General features: G+C 38.9%; 1 protein-coding gene across 8 annotated transcripts in view; it reads right to left on the bottom strand.

Annotated features, from left to right (window-relative positions):
* Positions 1-15,478, bottom strand: part of LOC136825789 (A disintegrin and metalloproteinase with thrombospondin motifs 6-like) — a 332,879-nt gene that overhangs the window by 3,327 nt on the left and 314,074 nt on the right. For all 8 annotated transcript variants that reach the window (XM_067082692.1, XM_067082690.1, XM_067082687.1 and 5 more), the window contains exons 10-22: positions 9,438-9,684; positions 9,042-9,251; positions 8,526-8,631; positions 7,544-7,671; positions 6,091-6,338; positions 5,387-5,504; positions 4,831-4,968; positions 4,137-4,475; positions 3,366-3,515; positions 1,748-3,238; positions 1,121-1,249; positions 561-754; positions 244-386 (exon numbers count right to left, since the gene is read on the bottom strand). In XM_067082692.1, the coding sequence (XP_066938793.1) occupies positions 244-386; positions 561-754; positions 1,121-1,249; positions 1,748-3,238; positions 3,366-3,515; positions 4,137-4,475; positions 4,831-4,968; positions 5,387-5,504; positions 6,091-6,338; positions 7,544-7,671; positions 8,526-8,631; positions 9,042-9,251; positions 9,438-9,684 (3,641 nt within the window). The remainder of the gene's footprint in view (positions 1-243; positions 387-560; positions 755-1,120; positions 1,250-1,747; positions 3,239-3,365; positions 3,516-4,136; positions 4,476-4,830; positions 4,969-5,386; positions 5,505-6,090; positions 6,339-7,543; positions 7,672-8,525; positions 8,632-9,041; positions 9,252-9,437; positions 9,685-15,478) is intronic.

Below are 15,478 nucleotides of genomic sequence, written 5' to 3'. Positions count from 1 at the left end.
ATATATATATATATATATATATACCTGGAGTATATATCTTATGATTTCTAACACCATGTATCAGCCCTCTGTTCATGGCTCGGGAATATAGTCGAAACCGGTCAGGGCCTACAGTGCACCTTGTTACTTATTTTTTTCACCTGTGGTAATGTATGTGATATATAACTATCTCTCTATCTATCTATATCTCTATCTCTCTATCTCTCTATCTGTACATATACATATACATATATATACACTCACCTCTCTCCTTCTTCGGACAGCGCTGATTGTGACATGACATCTTGTGTTTTGGCTTCGTCTCCCTGGGACAAGTCCGGGCAGGCTCTTGTGTCCTCGTATCGACGCACTTAACATGGCGAATCTGGTAGCCTCCACCGCATGACCTAGTCAGGTAATACAATGTTACCATTAAATTAAATGACAAAACTTTAATTCTATTCTTGTTCATTTACACTTAAATACTCATGAAATGCCTTCTAACCAGCAAATTCTATCTGATATTTGAGTGTTCTATAAACACTAGAAGTACTAAGCTCTACTGACTCTACTGCACTGACCTTGTACACAGACTCCAAGGCCCTTCCACCCACTCAGCACAAGGTTTTAGGTTGCATGGCTCGACCTCCGGTGGCTGCGAGTGGCTGTGACACAGTCTGTCCGCTGGACAAGTAACGGATCTCTGCCTTTCCCCCAGGTCACACTCGGCAGAACATTCCTCCCATTCTCCAACCACCCATTCTCCACACTCCAGCTAAGGATAAATGACAAAACTGAGGATTTTGGGTGACAGGTCTTCTAAGACAATAGCAAATTTTTCAAAATTTTTTGAGGACTGAGTACATGAAGTTGCTCAGAGGACTGTAATCTCAAAGCACAATACTGCTAGAGCTCTCAGATGTTAAAACAATACTGGGTACTCTTATAAATATACAGGCATAATATCAAATACTGCCTTAGTTACAATATAATTATACGACTTCAAATGCACCCTCAATGCAAGGTACCATCCTTGGAAAAATTGGAATAGTAACACTGGTGCTGCCTTAATGAAAATGCTACTCTCAATTATAGGTGTACCCTTTCATTACAATTACAGGTGTACCCTTTCATTACTTACTTCATTGCAAGACTGGACAAGATCAGGCATCTCTTCCTGGCAGAACTTCTGGTCAACAGGAGAACCAGCAACTTCTTCAAGGCAATAGACATTACGGCTCTGCACACCACCTCCGCACTCTGCTGTGCACTGTTGTGGGAAATCATTTGTGATGTCTACAGGGCTGAAGTTAGGACTAATTTGTTTTTATGAAGAATTTACTAATATAAGAACAATTTATGATAAAAAAAATCATTGCTATTTTCAGTCAAAATTTTTGAAACAACCGCACAGACAAGTGAATTTGGACTGGATAGCACAAACAACACAAGTAAATAATTATTGCAATCAACCTGTAACTGTAAGAACCTGCTTTAACTTGCTGCTCCTTGAGCACAAAATGTAATAGCATGCTAAAAGTTTCTGTTATAATCTATGAAGAGAAGCTAATGCACCAGTATTGTATAACTGGTAGAACTCTATACAAATAATCATTGTACTATTAAGTCATGTTTTCCCATGTAGGAAAAACAATTACTTTATATAATTTCCAAAAGTCTAATTTATTCAAATATTCAAATCATGGTTATCACAAAACCTTCAGATACAGATAAACAATAATTATAAATAACTGACAATAATTATTACCTCGGACCATTCTCCAACAAGCCAAGTGTATAGTGGTCCTTGCTCTTTAGGCGTTGGTGTAGTTGATATTCTCTTGGCTGCTTGCTCTTCAGCCAAGTCGTACAACACATTCACTGCCTCTTCACCAGTGTGAATAAGGACCTTCTTCTTGTCTTTCTTCCTTTTGCCTTCTGCTTTAACTTCAATAACCTCTATAACTTCAAAGTCTTCCATATTAATTTTGTCTTCAATGATTCCTGAAGGTCGCTCTTCCTCTGAATCTTCCGTTGAAGACTCATTCACTAGGGAGTTATCTTCCACTACTGTTTCCTGCTCCGTAGGAAGTGGTTCTAGTACGTCAGTCTCTTGTTCTTGTTCCTCAGAGTTAGTCTCTTCTTCCTCTAAAATAGTTTCTAGCTCCTCAGGAATAGTCTCTTGAGGTTCTACAACAGTTTCCTGTTTCTCAGGAAGTATCTCTGTCTCTTCATCAACCGATTCTGGTTTCATCTCCTCTGCGGATGACTCTTGTTCCTCAGCTAGTTTTGACTCTTGTTCCTCAGCTAGTTTTTCACCTTCTTCATTCATCTTTACTGTTGGAGATGCCTTACCTGGTTCATCAGAGACCATCTTCTCGAGGTCCACTTCTCCAGGAACTGAATCAACATCCACTTCATTTTCAAATTCAGATGGAATGCTGTCTGTTGGTAGTGTTTCAATTGTACTTGAGTTTTCTGATGCTGGTTCACTGGTTTTTGTGCTATTCACCACACTTGCATTAGAGTCTTTACCTGAAGATTCAGTTTCAACTGGTATAGTGCTCGAAGGATCAGCTTCATCAAGTCCATAACCTTCGCTTAAAGTAGTTTCATCATCAACAGTGATATTTTTTGTATCATTTTCATAATCAATCTCTTCAGATTGAGTTTCATGATCTACATGAGTTGTATTGTCTACTTTGAAAGTCGTTGGGATAACAGTTGGTCCTGTTATATCTTCTTCCCTTTCTTCACTGATAGCTGGAATAGTCATCGCTTGTTCTGTTGTTGTAATAGCTGTTTCATTTGACACGATAGCCGTTTGAGTGACTGAAGGTGGAGAGGTTGTTAAAATAACAGTCTCCACAGCCTCTGCATCAGTGATAGTGCTCTTGGTAGTAGTAGATATTGTAGGTAGTGTTCCAATACTGGATACAGGAGCTTGGGTGGTATCTTCAGAATCAATGGAAGGAGTAAACTCTGACTGATTTGATGGAGTTATTGTCAATCCCAACTGAGTGAAAACTGGAGTTGGATTCGTTGAGGGAACAGTTGTAGGTATTAAAACTGTAGATGTAACTGTAGCAGGTACTGGAATAGTTGTGCTTTCTGACTCAACTTCAAGCACTGTTTCCTCTTCCAAGCATTCTCCTGTACAGTTCTGGAAACTTACAGGTTCATCCCTCTCTCTACAGGCCAGTCCACCAATACAAGATACTCGTCGGAACTGAGCCCCTTCCCCACAGACTGCAGAACACTGGTTAAGAAAAGCTCAACATTAGGAATATTTCAGCAGAATACAAGACAAACATTACCACATGTCAGGATACACAAGAGGCAATTCAAAACTCATTTACCTTCTGTTAAACACTATAGGTATTTACCTTTGACCACTCTCCAACATCCCAGTAACCGCAAGTAATATTCCCACACTGTCGCCGATCAGCAGGTCTTGTTGAGGGATCACAGTCGTTCCCTGTAGCTACACATTTGACATCCCTCTCTTCATAATCACAAGGGTCAAGTGAACAAGCCTGTGCCAGTGTTTAAGAACTTTGTTAAAACAAGTAAGTAAAGAACTGGAATATAAAATTTAGGGCAAAGGCCAAGCATTGGGACCTATGAGGTCATTCAGCAATGAAAGGAAAATTGAGAGCAACAAGGTTTTAAGGTGTAACAGTTGCACTGTGAAGCAATTGTTAGAAACGAGTTGAAAGTAAAACTGAAGAAAGGTAATATGAATGGAGATACAGGTAAAAGCATGAAAGGGGTTACAGCTAGGGGCCGAAGGCACGCAACAAAGAACCTTAAGTAATGCCTTCAGTGCACCACGTGAGGTGCACTGATGGTACTGCCCTCCTACAGGTAAAACAAGTAACTACGCTAACAAAAATGTCATACTAAGTATACAGGTACTAGTCAGGTGCCGTTATCTTACAACATCTCTTTATCTTGCTATATGATGAAAAACTTTGACAAGTATAATTTCCTCCAGAGGTGAAATCACCAAAAGATCACTAAAGGTTACCATTCTTTGAAGGGGACACAAGAGTAAGACGCTACCAAGTACTTCTTACCTAATATCGTTAATATCTTTAAGGTAAAACATTCATATCAGTAAAAAAAGTACATTTACTACAGAATGTGACACCTACCTGAGTCCACGGGCCAACGCTCCAGTCCTGGTACTCTGGGCAAGAGGGAAGCAGCCCACACATCTCCAACTCGTGAGGCTTGGCGCTGTCGTCGCAGTCTGAATCCAGCAACGCCATCTGTTCAGTAGGACCAAACGATCTCACACAGATTACAGTGCGCCTCCTCGTCCCGTCCTCGCCACAAGTCACAGAGCACGGCTGCCATGGGCCGGACCACCACCAGGCTGGGCACGCGTGGGTATTACACACGCGAGATCGATCCTCCGGTCGAGTTTGATTAATGCAATACTTATCTTCAACTAAACCCGCTTCTTTTTCCATGCACTGAACTTTTGACACCTGGAACCGAAGTAGATGTAGACAGAGGGGTAATTATTTAATGGGAATGATATTTCCAGTATTGCCGTTAAAATCGTATTAACATTGTAATGTTAGCATATGAAACAAAGCAAAGACGAAGGAAAATGTCAGTAAAATAACATGACCATAATCTGAATAACTGGAAGAACTATAGGATCTGTTCATTTACATTATAGCATTTCCTTACGACCTTTTATAAGTAACTAAACATTTTAACATTTTTCAAGACTGAATAAGCCATAGGACAGTAGCCTTACAACCACAGCCTAAACAACAAAATATTCCACATACCACTAACTTACCTTCTTGCCATCTACTCAATCATTCAACATACCTGCTTTCCACCTCCACAAGTAACAGAGCAAACGGACCAATCAGAATGCTCCCACTTGAACTCGGGCGTGTATGTGACATTCTCGTGGGGCAGGGTGTATTCCCATTCCAAACCTGGATTTTCCGTTTGGAACAGAAGCTGTGCAACGGAGATTTTTGTTATGAATGAAAGGGACACGGACTGACAAGTTGTAATGCAACTCTACGACCAAATATCCACAAGCTATAAACACCAGGAAACGTTGTAATCAAAAGCTTGAAAACAGTTCTGATTTTTGGCCGAATAAATGCATCGTCGATTAGGTTAAACTGGCCTTATGCCATCAGATATTGTCAGGGGATCAATTAGATCATTAGCTTTTCTTTGACACGTAACCCTTTTTTCGGCCATTAGCACTAAAACATATGTTAGTCATTAGCTCGTAAGTTGCCTCATAACGACAATATTATTCAAAAATTTCCTCCCTTATTACCAGAAAGGAAAAGAAAAACTTCAGATATATCAGAACATCACAAATCCACTTCTTAAGAAAGGTCTGAATGAATACGGGACTTACGTAAACTGTCAGAGACCTGCTCAGTGGTCCTGGGAGATACAATTCTTCGGTCTCTCCTTCTCTGCTGTAGTACATCATGTCCCCTTCCGCGTGGTATTCGCCAGACCACTGAATGATCCTGTTTTTTATGAATGAATTCGCATTTAATACTTTGATGTGAAGTCGAGAATAAAGTAAAACAAAACTAACAAAAAGAGACTTCTCCTTATTTATACCTGGATCGTCTGTTTTTGTCTTGACACCTTGTTTGTGCATGGCTAACTATTATATGGAAAGGAATTACGTGGAAAGGAATTACGTAGAAAGGAATTACATGGAGAGGAATTATATGGAAAGGACTTACACGGAAAGGAATTATTATATGGAAAGGAATTACATGGAAAAGAATTGTGGAAAGGAATTGCATGGAACGGAATTATATGGAAAGGAATTACATGGAAAGGAATTATATGAAAAGGAACTACATGAAAAGGAATTACACAGAGAGGAATTACACATAGCTATGGCTACGTCATAAACTGTTTTTGAACGTGCTGAAGTCTATGTTATAGTAATGTACAGAACAGTAAATATTAAGAAACCTTTCCCTTTTGTCTTAACATCTTGTTTGTGCGTGACCAACTACTACACGGAAAGGAATTATAAGGAAAGGAGTTATAAAGAAAGGAATTATGGCTACTTCAGAAACTAAAAATGTTCCTTACCAGTTGCCATTAAGGAAAGACTTCCCGGTCTTGTTGTCCCTAACGGACATATAGTTAGCGGCGTCGTCGATCTCCTGCACCCTGACGTTCGTCGCGTTCAGGGGGAAGGTGAAGACGGGGACGTAACCTGACCCCTGGGTGACGTTGAAGACGCCCCTGTGGGTGATGCACTGGGTGCCGTCGCCGTGGCAAACGCCGCATCGGTCGGCCTGGGCGCTACCCTCTATAGTCCAGTCGCAAGTGACGCGCTGCTCGTTCGGGGTAGAGGAGAGAGAATTTTGGCGTACATTAATAGGGAACTGTTGCGTATATTATTAGGGAATTGTGGTGTATACTACTAGGAAATTGTGGGAAACTGGCGTATATTACCACGGAATTGTTGCGTATGTTACTAGGGAATGGCGTATATTACTAGGGAATCGTAGCGTATATTACTCGGGAATTATGACGCATATTGCAAAGGAATTTTTGCACATATTACAAAGGAATTTTTGCGTATATTACTCGGGAACTGTTGTATATATTACTAGGAAATAGTGGCGTATATTTCTATGGAATTGTCGTGTATATTACTCAGGAATTGTTGTGTGTATTACTAGGGAATTGTTGTGTATATTACTAGGGAACTGTTGTGTATATTACTAGGGAATTGTGGCGTATATTACTAGGGAACTTTGGCATATATTACTGGGAAATTGTGACGTACATTAATAGAGACTGTGGCGTATATTACTAGGGAATTGTGGCGTATATTACTCGGCAATTGTGGCGCATGTTTTTGCGTATATTACTCGGGAATTGTTGCGTATATCACTAGGAAATTGTGGCGTACATTACTAGGGCATTATGGAGTATCTTAACCCGTGTATTTCGCGATATTTTATTCATAATCATTATTAGCAAGGGCAGAGCAATAAGTGTGCAGGCATATTTATTCTAGGAAAACACCAGAGCGATGAAACTATAAACGAAGAAGAGATTGTACAAACTTGGAATAAGTCATGTATAGTTTAGCTGATCTGAATTATATATATATATATATATATATATATATATATATATATATATATATATATATATATATATATATATATATATATATATTATATACACATATATATATCTTTATATTTTAATTAATGAAAGTTATTGGAGGTTTGACAGATTACCATGCTAAAAGAATTGGGTATTCACTTCAAGCAGCAAAATACACGACACAAAAGGCACTGTTCTGAAATTTTTGCACAAATCAAAATATCTAAGTTGAAAATCTAATCACTCCCTTGTTGGGCATATTTTAACAATTAAAAAAAATACGTGGAAAGAATGAAACGCCCGTCTGCTACGTTGAAATAACCGATCCTACTGACTATTAAGTCAGCGTAACAGACGGGCGTTCAACACGATCCGTGGCGGTTTTCCGTTCTCTCTAACGGCCTACTGAACCACCTACCTTGCACATGCCGTGAATACACATGTTCCTGGTGCCTGGCTTGCAAGGTGTTCCGTCCAGAACTGTGTCTGCTAACTTGACGCTGTAGAACTCGTTGTCAGGTTTGCAGTCCAACTGACACGGAGCATCTGATACCATAAATAATGATGTAGTGAGCGGACGTATAATTCTTTGTATGTGTATACTCATACATGGGCGTAAACGCGCGTATATGTATGTAGTACATGAAAGTATACACGTATAAAGTGCGTATATGAAAACAGCACTACACCGCGTTGATTTTGAGAGAATTTCATAATATATATATATACGGTACAGTATATACTGTATATATATATTATATATATATTTATATATATATATATTATATATATATAATATATATAAATATATATATAGTATATATATACATATATATATGTATATCAGCAAATACTATGCAGCAGAGGTGTGAGTATACTAAACCTGACACATTGTTGTTTTCTAAAAGCTATCAATTTGTGAAGACAACATGGTAAATAAAATTAAATGCAGGTGAGATTTAACAAAAAGTTAAAATAGTTAGCAATTACCTTTTTAACACAATTATATATAATATACCCAGAGGATTAAACAAAGTGAGAACAGGAGAAAAGCTTAAAAAAAATTCAGCTACCTTTACATAAAACAGAAAATTCAGTTGACCTATAAACAAAAAATAAAAAACAAAAAAACCGCGTCGATGACCTAGATGCGGTAGAGCTACTTTTAGTAGCCATAAATCAATAAATCAATCAATAAAAATAATGATCCCAATTATCAACAAATGGAGAGCAGAAAATGGCGGTGGAAAAAGTAATAAATAAGATTTGGGACTTCAGTGAATCACTGACAAAATCTTCTAATAACAATGTGCAAGAGAGAGAGAGAGAGAGAGAGAGAGAGAGAGAGAGAGAGAGAGGGGGGGGGTGGGGATCCCTGAAGTGAACTGTACAACACTCACGGTCAAACATGACAGGTAACCAGGTGTGTTGAGCGCCCTTGTACAACTGTTTATCGTAGGCAGAACATTGTACTGCTCTGAAACTGACGCCGTTGTCCGGACAATCCTGCAAGACGAAAGAAATAAAGCGTTAAATATAATATATAGGAACATAATATAGAGTTTAGACCAAAGGCCAAGCTCTGGAACCTATGAGGTTATTCAGCGCTGAAACGTAAATTGACAGCAAAAAGGTTTGAAAGGTGTAACAAGAGGAAAACCTCGCAGTTGCACTATGAAACAACTGTAAGGAGAGGGTGGAAAGTAAGATGGAAGAAAGAGAATATGAACGGGGGTAAAGGAAAAGGAATGAAAGGAGTTGCAGATAGGGGCCGAAGGGACGCTGCTAAGAACCTTAAGTCGTGCCTACAGTGCACCGCGTGAGGTGCACTGACACGTTTATGTGTGTATCCATCATGAATCTTGCTCATCACATGACTTTAAGTTATTAAACGCTGCGTTAATTGATCTATTTACCTGCGTGTTGCAAATGCGGTACCGCTTGCGATCACCCGTGCAGTACCTGCCACCATTGGCGGGAGGAGGATTGTCGCAGTGCCTGATGGCGGAAGACGTCCCGGCTCCACAGGTCCTGGAACATTCGGACCAGTTGGACCACGATCCCCAGTTCCCGTGGATGGCTGCTGGTCTCTCGCCCATCGGGACGCAACGTCCCATGACGCACCACTGGAGAAACCAGAGAGAAACCAGATAATTTCCAACTGAATTTCATTTTCTTGGGGTTTAGTCTAACTCGTCTAAGGCTGGAATGTCTGTACACAAAATACCTTGCAATGAAAACTGAGAATAATCATAATCTCTTCGAGATACTCCACCTTGTGGACGCCACATAATCTCTTCGAGATACTCTACCTTGTGGACGCCACACTGCGTCCCCTCGGCAGCCGGCTCCATCCGCGTGATGCATCGGTTGTCCAAGTGGCACCAGAGAGTCTGGCATACTCTCTCGATGCCCTCGATCCCTGAGCAGTGCGTGGCCTCTTGCCCGAAGCTGAGGCGGCACTGGTGGTCCGCATCGTACATGGCCCCTGGGGGAAGTTCCGGAAAGGTGTACTCCACCTGGGGAGGCTCGTCTTCCAAGCAGGCGCCCCAGTCTCGGCTGTTTTTGGAAGTGGGAGAAGAGAAAAGAAGCAGATTTTGACAGCTGTTTGTAAAGAACGGAATCTAAAAAATGGTATTTTCATCTGACACGAAAAAAGACTAATTTATAATTTACAGTTTAAAATGCCAAACAAGTTTCTAGTAAGATCTCTTTGTAAAAATGTCGGATTAGTACTATGGATTAAAATCTCCCGCGCACATAAAAGGTGAAGAGCATAGGAAGAAACAACTCCAGTTTGGTTAAATAACAACAGCAAGATTTAAGTTTCACATGTGTAGATAAATACAAAACGAAATATTGGTTACGGGAAAAAAATACTGAGCTTAAGCGGCCACGAATAAAGTAAGAAAATAACCGATGTATTACAGTTCATAAAAGAATAGAAAACAGAATTATTTCACCTTTTGGAGTGAAAATAATAAACGGAGACTACATATGATGTGTCTGGGACGAACACAGAAATGACCGAGTACTACCAGATAGGTCAAAGAAAGGAAATGTATTGAATCTCAGGTAATGTGATCATCCTTAGAGGAAATAGGCCAACTCATAAAATCTCAGATATTTGGACAAAGAAAGGTAACAATGTGATTATGGTGCTTTGGATGAATGTAAGAAAAAGATACGACACACACACACCTCTTTAAGAGAGAGAGAGAGAGAGAGAGAGAGAGAGAGAGAGAGAGAGAGAGAGAGAGAGAGAGAGAGATTACATTTTGGTGAGACTGAGTACTGAAACAAGAGGAATTTGAAGTCTGAATTCTGCCTGTTTGGAAAAAAAATTACAAACAAAAACAAACTCTTTAAGTTAAAGATAAAACGAGAGAAAAGGACAGTCTGAATGGAAGAAAAAACAAAAATACTTCAACCAAGAATGCAGTCAAGATGCGTCAGGGGAAACCAGTTGGATCTTGGATGACTGTTATGATTAAATAAACAATCAATTTGATTCGTACTGAAATGAACAACTGAAGGAGACAAGATTTTTGCTATTGAAGAGTTTATGCGTTGATTGATTGGTTATGAAATTTAGGTCTTGAAGACCAAGTGCCGGAACGTTACTACCACTTCAACCTTATCAACAGTCTTCGTAAAACCATAAATAACGCATCAGACCCGGATGTATCAAAACAACGCCTACGTGGGGGAACTTGTTTGCATGGCTATCACCCGGCAGCACGCATGCGCATGTGCAAGCGCCTGCGCGAACAGCTCGTTGTGATTCCACCGACCGTTGAATCAAACTCATAAACAATTCCACTGGTCGTTGAATTTGACTCATAAACAAGCGATTCTGACAAGAGGTATTGGCTCAAGAGAATCCTGGATGAGTTGATGATTAGATGAATGCCTCTGATTAACCGAGTTGACGCGTGCGCGTGAAGGAATGCGTCTCAACTTCCGGAACTGACGCGGTTTGAACGCCGACGTCGTCCATGGAGGTTCCGTTGCATATCTGCCTACCGGCGGTAGACCTAGACGCTCGCATACGCAGAAGACGTATTTTATTCTTAATCTTTTGCTTTGCTTTCTCTTTGCTGTTGTGGTTAATAGCAATAAAAACGATCACAAAATATATATTATCCATGAATATGCAAGCCTTCCTCGATTCAAATGCGATCTTTGTACTTGGACAGGGGAAGTCCATTACAAGTGTTTACGAAATCACAGCTTTGGTCTCTCTCTCTCTCTCTCTCTCTCTCTCTCTCTCTCTCTCTCTCTCTCTTCATTCCTTTCGGGATGTTACAGGAAGCAGCTGTACCATGACTCGTTCTAAGGTGAAAACAGACCACCGATTTTATGAATTACTCAAGGGGGATTCACGGGAGCTTTTCAAGGAAGAGGGTTCCTAAGGGCACCTTGAAGTGTTGAAACGCCCAGTTACTCACGAGGCTAGTTTATTGGACGGCCCCTTCCACGCCCCCCACAAAACCGACCATCCTGTGAGAGGCGTAGCATCAGTAAAAGATACATACGAGTATATATACAGGACACCCAAAAGGTTTGCGTCACACAGTGGCAGCCTTTATACAGTAATTACTGGGCTTTAACCTTGAAGTAACTACGTTTCTGAGCTAAACCTATGTATATATATATATATATATATATATATATATATATATATAAAATATATAATATAATACACACACACACACACACACACACACATATATATATATATATATATATATATATATATATATATATATATATATATATATATATATATATATAATTTACATTTATATAACATAAAGATACATACTTCTGAGGTGGAATAACAGTAATAATGATAAAGAACGACACTCACATGACAGCAGAAATAATAATGATAATAACAGTGGTAAAAACTCATGGACATACCAAGCGCTAATAATTATAATGTTCATAAGTTATGACTCAGTGGGATTGACTGGGACGGCGACTGGAACAGAACAGAAGAGAATATAGAATCTACGCCAATGGCCAAGCGCTGGGACCTATGAGGTCATTCAGCGCTGAAACGGAAATTGACAGTAAAAAGGTCTGAAAGGAGTAACAGGAGGAAAACCTCGCAGTTGCACTATGAAACAATTTTTAGGAGAGGGCAGAAATCAAGATGGAAGAAAGAGAATATGAACGGAGGTACAGTAAAAGGAATGAGAGGGAGTTAAAGCAGCTAAGGGCCTAAGGAAGGGACGCTGCGAAGAACCTTAAGTAATGCCTACAGTGCACCGCGTGGGGGGCGACTGGAAGCCGCGACGAAAATGAGGAATCCCCTCAAGATTTCTGCTTCTTAAAAATAAACAAACTTCTAGGGACAGGTGTCCATTGGTTGCGGTAATACAATGCACTTGACTCAAGTGGAGTGAGTACTTGAAGGACCAGTTTCTTGTCTGTGTGAGTGGCTTCGATTGTGGTGTCTGTCTGTCTGTCTGTCCTGGCCTCTACGAATCCAAGACTCGAAACATTTTATTTTTCCTTCGTTTTTTTGTTAAAACTGTCAAGCTTTTTCTTTGACAACTTACGAAACCAATCTTTTTCCTTCGTTGTTCAGTTTTATGAAATCTTAATTAAAATGCTTATCTTCTATATTTTGAGTTATTCTATAATATTATTTTTAATCGAGACACTTTATTGCCAAGCGTTTCATTCGGCAACTTACGAAATTAATTCTTTTCTTTGTTGTTCAGCTTTGTGAAATCTAAATTTAAAATGCTTATCTTCTATGCTTCCATTTACTCTCATGATTTTTTAAGATATTATTTCCAACTTCCTAAACCATCAAGAAATTATGAAATCAATACAGATGGTCTATAAAAAGTAATTTTCTCATTACCCATATATTTTACTCTCTAGTAATGACACATTTAGTATACGGCCTCAATAACTATTTAGAAACTGATTTAAAAATACGACAATATCTGAAATTCTTGCAAGGTTGAATTTACAATATAAACTGAGGTAGATCTGGTAAAACAACGCCAGAATGGGTAAGTCATTTAGGTAAGATCATGTAAGGTAAATAGATTTTAGGTTTATGAAGTAAGAATAGAATAGAATATATAATTTACGCCATAGGCCAAGCATTGGGACCTATGAGGTCATTCAGCGCTGAAAGAAAAATTGAGAGTAGAAAGTTTGAAAGGTGTAACGGGAGGAAAACCTCGCAGTTGCACTATGAAACAATTATTAAAAGAGGGTGGAAAGTAAAACGGAAGAAAGCACAGCAAAAGGAATCAAAGGGTTTGAAGCTAGGTGCCGAAGGGACGCTGCAAAGAACCTTAAGTAATGCCTACAGTACACCGCATGAGGTTCACTGACGGCATTACCCCCACTACGGGGTACTTAGGTAAGGTAAGTTTGATTCTGTGACTTTAGGTTACTTTCAGCTCAATTAGTCAAGATATGCGAAAATATTCAAGTTAATATGCATAGACGGTCATTTCAGCCGTTCACTTGTATATTCGTTTTGCCCCTAAAATGCAAATGGCTCCATACACAAGCCCTCACTCAAATGGGCGATCCACTATATTTAGTTCAACTCGATTACAGGCAAGCCTGCACATAAACGTGAGTTTTACGTTCAGGTGGCTATAAAATGAACATAAAACTAGATAGGAACCGGAAAATGTTCCCTAAACTCTGGGACGAGAGAGAGAGAGAGAGAGAGAGAGAGAGAGAGAGAGAGAGAGAGAGAGAGAGAGAGAGAGAGAGAGAAGTTTTAGTAGAACTACTGTACTTATGCTAATGCTGGGCAATAATAACAATATTATCATTATTATTATTATTATTATTATTATTATTATTATTATTATTATTATTAGCAATAATAATAATAATAATATTACTATTATTATCATCATCATCATCATTATTATTATTATTATTATTATTATTATTATTATTATTATTATTATTATTATCACACACAGCTTCGAAGTTCCATCAGACAGCTTCAGAAAAACCGAAAAGAAAGAAAGAAGAATCAGAATCACCATTAATATGAGACTGTGACAGCCCTCGATAAGCCCTGGAAATGCAATTAATGATGCGCAGCCGAACAACACCAAGGATATCGCAGGACCTCCCGAGAGGATCCTAATCTCGAAATTCCCTGAAGGATATTCTCCTTGGCTTAAAAAAAAAAAAAAAGTATGACCTTTGGAAATCTGACCCTAGGGAAAAGGACTCGCCAATATGGATGATTCTAACGGTGGGAAACATCAAATTGGTCATTCTCCTTACATTACAATGCATTTTTACCTGTTTATCAATTTATTTTTTTTAATAAGATCTCTTCTTTCCGTGTTTTCCTTCACCTCCTCTTCTTACTTCTTCCTAATGAACACCATATTCTTTGGAAGCTTGAATTTCAAGTCAATGGCCCCTATGGTGGGCTTGTTCCATATGAATAGGGTTCATCTTCTGAATAATAATAATAATAATAATAATAATAATAATAATAATAATAATAATAATAATAATAATAATAATAATAATAATAATCTTAGGAAGATTTGAATTTCAAGCCAATGGTCCCTATGGTTGGCTTGTTCCATATGAATTGGGTTTATCCTCTGAATAATAATAATAATAATAATAATAATAATAATAATAATAATAATAATAATAATAATAATAATAACTGAACTGATGACTTTGAGGTTTGAAAATACCACACCCAGATTTCCTAACAGGAAGTTTGAAATCCTGACCATTCTTTAGATCAAAGGATTCTAGACTGATGACCAAGGAGTCGCATATACCATCAACATAATAAATAAGTAATGAATTAAAATTCCAGACGAAATTGCCCGCGACACGTTGGAAATCTGATCCGCATAAACAGGAAAAGACCGAAGCCTTTATATAAAGGTGACGCTATCATTTCTACTTCAGCAAAAGGTTTAAACCCCTTTAAAGGCAGTCGCAAACGCGTTCTATAATGATCCCTTTTCCATCCTCACTGTCCCAAGAACGGCGCACAAAAGGCAGGAGTCATCCCCCCTTCTTTTTTTGCAATTCGCTCCGACTGACTCTCTGACCCAGAGTGACATCATCATCGGCCAAGGAAACGCTCCGAAGGACACGAGTTCACCCACGACGCCAATTATGGAGTACAAAAGGGGGAGGAGCGTTCCAAACACAAACATTGTACAAACACACACACACACAATATATATATATATATATATATATATATATATATATATATATATATATGTGTGTGTGTGTGTGTGTGTGTGTGTGTGTGTGTGTGTGTGTGTGTGTGTATAATCTCAGCTTTCCAGTAGGAACACACGCACAA

The sequence above is a fragment of the Macrobrachium rosenbergii genome, chromosome 39, assembly GCF_040412425.1.
Source record: "Macrobrachium rosenbergii isolate ZJJX-2024 chromosome 39, ASM4041242v1, whole genome shotgun sequence".
NCBI classification, from domain to species: Eukaryota; Metazoa; Arthropoda; class Malacostraca; order Decapoda; family Palaemonidae; genus Macrobrachium; species Macrobrachium rosenbergii.
This window is presented reverse-complemented; position numbering and strand designations above follow the sequence as displayed.